Source organism: Saccostrea cucullata, unplaced genomic scaffold (assembly GCF_032062105.1).
Source record: "Saccostrea cucullata isolate Sc308-1 unplaced genomic scaffold, CSIRO_AGI_Scuc_v1 ctg29, whole genome shotgun sequence".
Lineage (NCBI taxonomy): Eukaryota > Metazoa > Mollusca > Bivalvia > Ostreida > Ostreidae > Saccostrea > Saccostrea cuccullata.
Window position 1 is genome coordinate 360,860 of NW_026936770.1, and position 10,863 is coordinate 371,722.

A 10,863-nucleotide genomic window follows, 5' to 3' on the forward strand; every position below is an offset into this window, starting at 1 on the left:
GTATAGCTGTTTTAAATTTGTTGCCAATACCTTTCAAGAACATCCACTGTCAAAATTAAGAGTTTTCTTTATCCATTTTCAATATAAGCAATAAATCTCAGAACTTCTTTTTAGCTATTTAGTTTTCACATTATGAGATACAACATTACCCCCATGATACTCCTTAAAATTTTGAGGTCCACGTTAATGATAGCTGCCAAATATAAAACTCCAGGTCAAATACAAAAAGGCCCTACATAAAAAATGAAATAGGTATTAATCAGAAACTTTTCAACGTCAACACCTTTCCCCCACAGAGTCTGACACAACTGTCTCATATTTTAATTGCTTACTAGAAAAAGACGTCAATGGTAACTTTACCAGTAAACTTTATGATTAACAGGATGACTTTGAGTTTTCTATCGTCTGTTTCCCTTATTTATGTAGTAATATACCCGTATCATCTACGTTTGGAGTTGTTGTCTCCCATTTGTTTCGATAAGCAAGAACATCTATATCAGAAGGAACATTTCTCAGACTAGTTGATGGAACAAGAATGTTCACAATCAGCATTTTGCAATTTCCATAGTGGATGGAATTAACTTGCTATCAAATAAATCTAACATTAAGTCGAATATTTGCAATCCTTTTCCATACAAATAATAAGCCCCTTTATCACACTGAATTGTCTACAGATCTTTCTGTTTTCCTGGACATGAGAATGGGCACACTGTGGTTATTACTCATGGACAAAGGATGCTTAATCTTCCAATTCAACAGATCACACTTCTATTGTGTTTAAGAGGACTTTGTTTGCTCTTCTCCAAGTTTACATTGTCTCAATGGACTTTCTATTAGTATCTTGATTACTTTTCCTTATTACCGTCTTCCTTGGAAGACGGTATTGTATAGTTGAAGTTTTTTACAGTCTTCGGACTATGCACTTCCTCTCTTTTGTGATTGGTAGAAATTGCATGATGAGAAAATTTTCAATTATTTCATTGGTTGAAATGCTGTTCAAGGCAAGGGAGATAACTTTCTGATGATCTAATTTTCGTACGACTTAACAATTTTGCAAGATTTACAATCTTAAAAAAAATGACAAAACGAACAGCAAAATCAGCAGTAATTAATTCTTAATAACATGGTATTTTTTACAGCAATAAATGAATATGTCTCTTTAATTTCATTATAAATAAAATTTGATTTTTATAGCTTGCAGGCTTTACAATTTGTTATTATTCTTTTCCCCTTTCTTGTTTGAAAAAGGGAATGGAATCAGCCGAGGTTTGCCGAAAGCTCTCGGTCAGTCAAGTTTAAGGAGATGACCGAGCGACAACCGTGGTAGGGCTAATGCCAGTAAAAAGCTAATGTAGAAATACAAAATTGAAAAGAATTATACGGCCTGATAGGTGTAGATCAGTTTACTGTTTAAGATTGTTGCTAAAGACGGTAAGCTTTTTAGAAAAGCTCTACTTGTTACCATATATAATATCATTTGGATATATATATGTATTTTAACCTGCTAGGTATCTATTTTGCATAAACTTTCTTTTATAGTTTAGATATCTAGTAAAGATATGATAATGCAAATTCAATTTGATATCAAAGATCATTAAACATTTTTAACTGACATATAAGTTTGAAGATTTTCCTTCCTCGAAGCGAAGCAAATAGTATAAGTTGGAAAGCATCTCGTTCTAAGTCTTGTAGAATTCAATTCAAGTTCCTTGTTAACAATTAAAGTATTAAGTCTTACATAAACATTTTTTAAGACATTTTAATCCAAATTTATTTTTTTCGGTTGGAATTGATCGTGTAATCCTCCAAATTCGTTTTCCAGATTTAAATGTTTAAATATAAATCGATATGGTCTGTGTATTCCCTGTGTTTGAACTATTGTTTCATTGGCATATAAGCGAGATTTTGTTTTCCCTATCTTCACAATTCATATTATATTTGAAGAAATTTCATTTTGAAGAAAATATGACATTTCATGGAATTTGAACATGTCGTACAAAGTCTCTTTTTCGAGCAATCAGGAGGTGCCAAAAGGTTTTGACGAAAAACAGACAGAAAAATACTATTCAAGCTTCATCTAAATATGCACAAAAGAAATAGAGAAAATTAGCAAATATTATCTTAGAGTTATTGTAAGTGATACAAGTTATACAAACTATCACTTTGATTGATGAAATCTAATATAAACTGTCACAGCAAAAGATATTTAATAACCCCTGTCAATATCAGTCCATCCGAAAGTCAATAAACAGGCTTTATTCAAGACCTCGGATCGTAAAAAAGCTAACGTTCTGGTAATAAAATAGAGTTATTAGGAAGAAAGACAGAAAATTATTAAATGGAACTACAATATGGAAAATAAGAATGCCATTCTTTTAAAAATGAAACGCTGGACCACAAAACATCCATTTTAATATAATTTAACATCTAAAATAAGTAATAAAATGTCTTTAAAATCTATAGGTATAATTTAGTGAGTGAGAATTGGGATGCATATTCATGAATTGCAACGAAAAATATTGATTTGAAAGTATTAATCCTATCAAACGATATTATAACTACAAATTAGTAACTTTTCATAAAATCTAAACCTGCATCTTCCTTTTTGTGTATGTATATTTTGATGTTTATCTTGATGTTTATCATGCACCATGCAAAATATATGGCACATTCTCCATTTATTTGCTCAGATATTCCAAAATTGTCTTGAATGTCAAAGTGATGAATGCTTTTGTTAACCACAAATGACTTTGTATTAAATCAAAGGCGACGTCTTCTAAGATTCTATTATTTTGTCAATTTGTTATATGTTGGATATTTTAGATAGAGCTCCAATTCTTTTTACCTCAAGAAGTGATCAAATTTACATATTTTTGGTATAATTTCGGGGAAAAACAATCTTAAAAAACTTGTAGGCAGTGCAGATGAATATATTTAATGTTAAGTTGAAAACACATCCACTGATTAGCATGTGACTTTTTAAAGAATCGGAAGCAACATTTAGACAGCTATCCGTGTCTTGTCTATTTTATTTCTGCTTTAAAAATTTTTTTGCAGATTTTATTATAAATAAGTCTTAAATTTGTAGTTGATAAAGTTTTTTGAAGTTTGGCGTATCTGGTTTAAAACATCAACCCAAGATTGAAATATTTCTATTGCAAGAACCAACCTACATGTACCAGTGTGTTCGTCTGCTAGTTTAGAGAGGAGGGAATTACGTAACGCACCTTTGTAAAGTAGTCATTGTGGCATTTGTGATAAAGGAATCTGGTGTTTGCAACCAAGATTATTCAACGAGGCACTTTCAAAGTATGGAAATTGGTAATGTACATGCTTCACTGAAATGCAATCCTGTATTCCTAGACGTTGCTTGAATATTGGCTATTATCTCTCTGTTTTAAATAAAGGAATGAACCTACATGATCTACACGAAAAAGAAAATTCCTGTAAAGCAACATAATTTTTTATGCTAAAATAATCAGTGGTTTTTCTTTAATTTAATACTTTGAAATGAACAATTTAGACCGACATATTAACCACCATAAAGAACTGCAGCGCTTATTATTGTTTTAAGGCATGACATAGCAGGGAGTGAAAAAACCCAACAATTTATTCGCAACAAAATGCGTGACAAAAGCGTGTGGGAAATTTTTCTCAATCCTGAAAACATGCCATTTATGCCTCAATTGCGAAGGATGGAATTGATAATGAATATCGACTTCTGCCACGGATTATTGAAGAACAATTATATAAGCGTGATAATTCTGTCAGCTTCACCCACAACTTGTGCAATTACTGACCTTACCAGAAAGTGAAGGATCATGCAGCAATTCCTTTTAGAGATTCAACAACTTTTTGTCAACTCTTCGCGATTCCAGACTTTTAGAACGCTTTAATAAGGTGCTGCATATCGTGAGGAGAATAAACTCTGAACTACATGAGGATCCACGCGTATTAAATTTTAGACTCTATCTTCTGAGGGAAAAGATTTTCCACCATATAGATTTACATTGAAAAAATGTGCGAGTTCCTCATTAATAACATCTGTTTTGTCTGTGGAGACTTAGTTTTCCAAGAATGAAAAGGTAATGAACAATGATCCATCCCAAACACCTACAATCTCCTACAATTTGCTGAATTCCAGATGATACTCACTGTGCCCAGTAATGAGCAAAATGTTTGTCCATTTTTATTAAGCATAATGAATTCAACAGTTTCTGTAGTTAAAAAGTAGAAGTCTGTAGCAACAGATTTTTATTCGACATTCAATGATATTTCATCAATTATGGTATGCATTTTCATTCGTCTGTTGATTTTGCTATATACCATTAAACTAAAATTAGGAAGGTGAAGAAAACTAACATTGATCTATCAAAGCAGAACTACAAAAATACATATACAATGCCGTAAACATGTTATAAAACAAGAACCCCGTAAATTACAGAGAAGGGAACAGGTGCCCAGTAGTAGTAGTCATCCCTTGTCGATCTGTTGCATCCGTCTTGTTATGTATGTATTTAGTATGTTCTGTAGACAAATTTAGTAAAAGGTGAAAATTTAATATATGAGTAAAAAAGCGCATACATAGTCTAAAAATTGTACGAGGCATGTCAGTCATATTGCGACCTAATGATTATGTTGTTTTTATTGTAAAGGTCAAAACAATGTAACAGGCTGGATCTTTTCAAGTTTTCAAAGATTCAATCTCGTCGTTATGGGGAATAATTCCCATAAAATACTCAACAATTAAATGATATTATGAAAGAAGTGTAGATCAGTTTACTTGTAAAGATTTATATATCTTTCATAGGAAAAAAGTTTCAATATTGAATTACAAAAGCACGAGTAGGTATCTGTAGCAACCTTGATTCGCTGAAAGTCATTGCAGGGAACATTTGATATATAAGATCAATACAGGCTGTTAAGCAAAAGAAATTGTCTAAACATAATTAACAATCCACTAAAGTGATTGGGTTTTTTTATTTAAAAAAAAATTAGTATTACTAATCATGTTAATTTTTTTTAAATATATATTTCTCTTAATTTTAAAAAACTGTCTCCGGGTGAATGTCTTGTGCCTTATAGGAAAGCCCCGTCTGTTGTTGTTTGGTTAGGAAATCCGCTGAGGACACAGTGAGAGACGGGCGGTTGACCTGTCCTCCAGCGCCGTAATCTGTCCATGAAGCCATCACTGAACGCTAGGTAGATCCAGGGATTTGTACAACTGTTCAAGCTGGCTAACAACAAAATGATGACAAATGCAGTACCTGAAATTTGGATATAAATACCAGTAGAATTACATCATTTCTCTGGGTTAACCTAAATGTATGGTAATCTTAAATTGTAATCACCGTAATCGAATATTTCCCCCCGATAATAAAATGTTAGGGGGTATTATTAGAAATTTGAGTGTGTTTATATAATTTGAAATATTTAATTGCAGCAAATTTCATTGTATAATTGTGATCATTTTCAGGTTACTTTTTCATTCTTGGAGGTTAGTCAGTAATATTTCTTACACAAAAAAGAATTCATATTTCTTTTTACGAAAGCATGAATTGTTTTAGATAGTTAAAAATTACCAATTTATCCCTTCAATATTTATAGTTAATGACAGAAGTAATAAAATAAAATGAAAAATAAGTTCAAGCAAGTGCAACTTCCTTTCAATAATTTCCTGGAAAGATGGAAAAACAAGAAATCACAGGTAAAGAAATCTAATAATGGTTTTCAAAAAAAAATTTAAGAAAAGGTCAAACTAGGCGTAGTTTTCATTTTTTTGTTCACTTAATAATTTCTCAGTTCCAATTATGCAAGGACCTTTTGCTATTTATAATGGTATAATAATGCTGTAAACTTTTTTTTCTGCATCACATTTTCACGAAATATAGGTTTAGCTATTTGTTTGGTAATTGTGTTTCAATAAAAACAAGAGTTTTTATTAGTTAATAAATTTTGAAAACTCCTGGTAATGTACAAGGGTTGTACATAAAATTTTGTAGACAATTTCTATAATTAAAGTATATCTAGCACCATTTAGTTTAATTAAAACATAATTATCCACGAAGTTAATGCAAAATTCTCGTATGTTGATATTTGTTGTCAAAAAATCAGAGGTGGGATCAGGTACCATGGAGTAGTGAAAATATCCTGCTGACTGGTCACATCGCCGCATGCTCCTTGTCATGATCAGGATATAACGGGAAAATCCGTAGAAAATATAGTGTGTAAATAATCGCCTATCAATTAGTATGAAAAACTTTAGTCAGCATTTGACTCAATGATAAACTGTATTTGCTGACAAGGTCATTGCATTGACTTTAGAAGTTACGAAATGATGACTTTAAACGATAATTTATCTCTTTTAGCTGCTTGGTGCAGTGGTTAGAGCGTCTGCTCTAGTATCCCCTCGTGGGACGTGGAGACCGGTCCTTCGGATCAAGACTGTATTTACCGCGGTCTCTTTTCAGAGTAGGTGCTTGCATGAAAAAGATCAATGGCCCCGAGTGCCGAGTATAGGATTACATTTTCAGCTCTCCATCGGAAAATGGTGGAGTGTCTCCATATGAGTGAAAATTCTCGAGAGGGATGTTAAACAAGATTCAAACAAACAAACCTCGTTTTATAAACTGTTCATTCGTGTAGCATGTTCTTGCAAGAGATATAAACCCCGTGTGCAGGTGATGAATGTATATTACTGCATAAGTAAGGGAAGTAGTTGACGATTGAAAAGTTAAAGTCATCACGATTATCATAAAGCTTGGTAATTAGATAACCATTAACGTGTTTTATTTCAAGCTCATCTTCAGAGTACTTTTTCAACATTCAAAATGTTTTTACAAAATAATTTGCAAAAGAAGAATGAAAAGAAAATTGAAAAAGCAGCTGTTAATGATACTAAAAATTCTGGACTTTTATTTATTGTGGGGAATAGCTGTATATAAAGTTGAAAAGTCTTAAGTTTTTATGCCCTTGGATTTGGTAAAAAAAAAGATTTTTATTTAATTTTCCAAAAGTTCTTTGAAATTTTTAAGTATCAACACCTGATTAAAAACAACTTCTCCAAGAAATTGTTGCACATTATTCCTGAAATTCCTCTATCACTACTGTAATTATTTAAGATAGGAGTAAAGAAATAGGCTTTTGTGTTTGTAAAGTTTGGAATCCAATATGGATATGGTATTCAAGTTCAATTTAGTTGTTTGAATTATACATGTATTCAAAACTGACATATGATTTTGAAGAATTTCCTTCTTAGAGAGGGAACTAGTACTTTCCCGTATAATCCTGTTCTAATTGTACCTATAACTTGAGATATAAAATTAAACTTTTTAATTTAGGTTTTCACACTATAAAATCCAGTCGTTTCACATCAGAACTTGTGACGTGGTGCTATGATAATTCACATTTAGTCTTTATCAATTATTATATTTAGTTTTACATATATGTACTAAATAAGTATATCTGTTATTATTTCACAATCACCTATCGAAAAAATACAAAAAAAACAAACAAACAAACAAACAAAAAAAACCATAACAATATTTACTTGCTTCAATGCATGAATACATGAGTTTCTCAATTTAATTCGTTCAAGTGCACTTTTTATTCTTATTTTTAAACTTTTTAAATAAATTGTAAAAGTTAAATAGATTGAATCATGAGGTATAGCATTATATTTCCTTCGTATAAGCAGAACACAAACTGATGAAGGTGTCATATTTGAATGGAATTTGTATTGCTAGTTGTCAACCCACGCAACTGACAACAGAAACAGCAAAATTTACATCTTGTGCTTGTATCTCCTTTGTTGACGTCACAATTAAGTGTGAGCGAACCAATATCTGAATAAGTATGGTATTTACTTTATATAAATGTCATATTCTGATAAGTTAATTTAGCGAATTGTATTCTGTTAATAATAGTTTAATTTGCAAAATATCTTGAATCAATAAAGTTTTAGCTTACCTCTAAGCACTAGTAATATTTAAGGAAATGTAATTGTTTCACATTATATACTGTAAAATATAACTTATGATTTCTTGGCGACCTTTGATTTCATATAAAAACACTAAGGGTTTCCCTTTATCCTATATAAATCTCTTCCTTTTCAAAAATTGCTCAGATTTGATTTTAAACTATTGTGCATAATTAATTTTTCCTTCAAAGATCGTTGAACGAATTGTTTTGGAAAACATTATAATTAACTGAATTATAAATAGTAATTTTGAAAAGATTTTATTGTTCTGTAATTCGGTATATTTAATCTAGCTGACACTTTGAAAAGCTGATTTTTTGGAAACATGTTTAAATGTATATTTGAATTTTTGTTTTGTAGATTACAAAATCATATTTTTGTAAAGATGTAACATGTAGATTTCAAAATTATTTTAAAAGGAGAAAAAAAATTATTATATTGTGATTAACTTACTTGTATATGGAGCTGAAGGATCATAGGCAGCCCAGAGTTGAAACAGGAAGAAGGGGGTCCAGCAGATAAAGTAACACATTACCACAGCTAGGGTTAACCTCACCGTCTTAATCTTAGCTCTAGAAATACCATTGGGTCGACATGTTTCTACTTTTACACAAAACTTTACAGTCTGCATATTCCTGTATTGAGTATTGTCATGATAAATAGAAGAACTAGATATTCTTCTGCTGAGGGCCAGCTGCTCATTCCTACGGCTCCTTTTGATGACAACGAAACAAATTCGACCGTAACAAAAAGTTAAAATAATCATCGGCACAACGTATACGCTGAATGTAAAATAAGTGATGTAAAGTTGCAGCGTCCAAGCTGGATCAAACGTAGCCCAGCAGTCATATTGTCCATCTTCTCGTATTTTGTAAGAAAATATAAAAAGTTGTGGAACTGGAAGAATGAGAGATAAGCTCCAAGCTATAAAGACCATCAAATGGACTCTTCCTGAACGAATTTTATGACTGAAAAATGGATGGCAAATTGCAATATACCTATCTATGGCCGACATTAACATTACGTACGATGAAGCATAGATGACGACGATTTGTAAGTATTTCACAAACCGGCATAAAATATCGTTTCCAATGAAAACGTAAGTAATATCCCAAATGAGCTGTGGTAAAACATTGAAAAAGGCAACAAAAAGATCTGCTAAACTTAAATGCATCATAAACAAATACATCCTGGATTTTTTTCTTGGCAACAAAACTGCTAAAACAGTTGCATTTCCGAAAACAGCCAGCACGAAAATCACAACTTGAACAGAAATTTCAGCCTGGGCCAACGTTTCATCTCTGTTTAGATTAACCGACTGATTAGTTGCATCTGATCTTGCAAACTGTGCTGTGACGAAACATTTAGAGCTGACATTATTTCCATACGATTTATTAAACAAAGGAAGTTTGTCATTCATTTTAATTAAAATGGTAAATCCACAGGATTATAGAATTACCACCCAGAATCGTTATGAAGAACATAGGAAATCTAATTGATAAGAGATAGCATAGTATATATCCATAGGTCAATTTGCTGTCCATTCAATGGAATTAAACCTTGACATCTGATTCCAGAGAAAGCTTCTGCCTTTTTACGTTTATTATTTAGAACTGCTCTCTTGGTTCCATCATGATCGTTTTTTCTTCATTTGCAATACTTGTCCCCGCCCCAAGCCTTATTACTGGATCTGTTAAATTTTCCGATAACTATATATACTGATAGGGAACTCTGACTGTAGGTGATTGTCGCACAGTATCACGTTTGTAGCTGGTTATTAACATTAACAGAGGAAATCTAATTCTTTTTTTTTCTTTAGACAAGTCATAGGTGTCATTTTCTTGTCATATTTTGCAAAGGAAATATGATTCCAAAAGGAGAGGAGAACAAAAATCAATTGAATTCAAACACTAGCAGGAAAATTATTGACTTTAAATATAAATTTTGCTTGGTAACAAATAATGAAATTTTACATCTATCGTTACAATATTTTCAAACGATTTAAGCGAAATTTTTACTTAGATTGGATGAATTATGAGTGTTTTTAAATTGCTAACTATAAATAATCAATGTCTAAAGATAGTCAAGATTGCCATTAAGCGTCTCGTAGCATCGAAATATGAAAACATATGTCTGCAGAAAGGTAAATTAACTAAATTGTTTTCAATATTCTTTGCATTGTCCACGTATATCTAAAACTACAATGTTCAAATGGTTAAAGCTTTGTAAGAATGGAAGAAGTGGTATTTTTAATGATCGACAATTGTGTAATCTGCTTAGATCATTTACTTTGCACATTTGTGCATTGGATTTTACATTGTTTCCATGCATACCTATTCGCTTATGTGCGTAGATACCGATTTTGAGACCTCACTAATATCTGATATGCAACAAACGGCGTTTTAGAAAAGAATGTTTTGATACAGTTATTGAGTTTTAAAGCAGAAAAAAGACTTTTTAATTCTATATTTATAACAGTGCTCGTTGTCATGAACATGACAACGGGAAAATCAGTAGACAATTTAGTAAATGAATATTTGATAATCACAATTAGTATGAAAACGGATTGTCAAAATTTGACTTAATGATAAATTGTATTTGCTGACAAGATCATTAAATTGTATCGGCCATAGAGATTACGAAATGATGACTCCAAACGTGACTGTCTATATACTTGTTTCATCAACTTGTTTTCAATAACTTACCTCCTTATAGGAATTGTTTATACATAGAATGAAATAGATGGAGAGAAAGAGTATTCGTGCTCAAAATTTCTTGAAACAAAATGGGAACAGAGCAAATACCTCCAAAATATCAGAGGTGGGATCAGGTGCCATGGAGAAGTGAGCATTCCCTGTCGACCGGTCACACCCGCCGTGTGCTCC

At 31.7% G+C, this 10,863-nt stretch overlaps 1 protein-coding gene across 1 annotated transcript; it reads right to left on the reverse strand.

Moving 5' to 3' along the window:
* Nucleotides 1–4,241: 4,241 nt before the first annotated feature.
* Nucleotides 4,242–9,567, reverse strand: LOC134246531 (cephalotocin receptor 1-like). Its single transcript, XM_062728915.1, has 2 exons — nucleotides 8,432–9,567; nucleotides 4,242–5,267 (listed from the first exon to the last, which is right to left on the reverse strand). The coding sequence occupies exons 1-2, from the start codon at nucleotides 9,396–9,398 to the stop codon at nucleotides 5,080–5,082; spliced, it is 1,155 nt and encodes a 384-aa protein (XP_062584899.1). The 5' UTR covers nucleotides 9,399–9,567; the 3' UTR covers nucleotides 4,242–5,079.
* Nucleotides 9,568–10,863: the final 1,296 nt, after the last annotated feature.

What these genes read in the sequence shown, in the direction of transcription:
- LOC134246531 (XM_062728915.1), bottom strand. Translation starts at nt 9,398, where the DNA reads ATGAATGACAAACTTCCTTTGTTTAATAAATCGTATGGAAATAATGTC. An exon ending in TCCTTCAGCTCCATATACAA is followed by an intron (nt 5,268 to 8,431) that starts GTAAGTTAATCA and finishes TCCAAATTTCAG; the next exon opens with GTACTGCATTTGTCATCATT.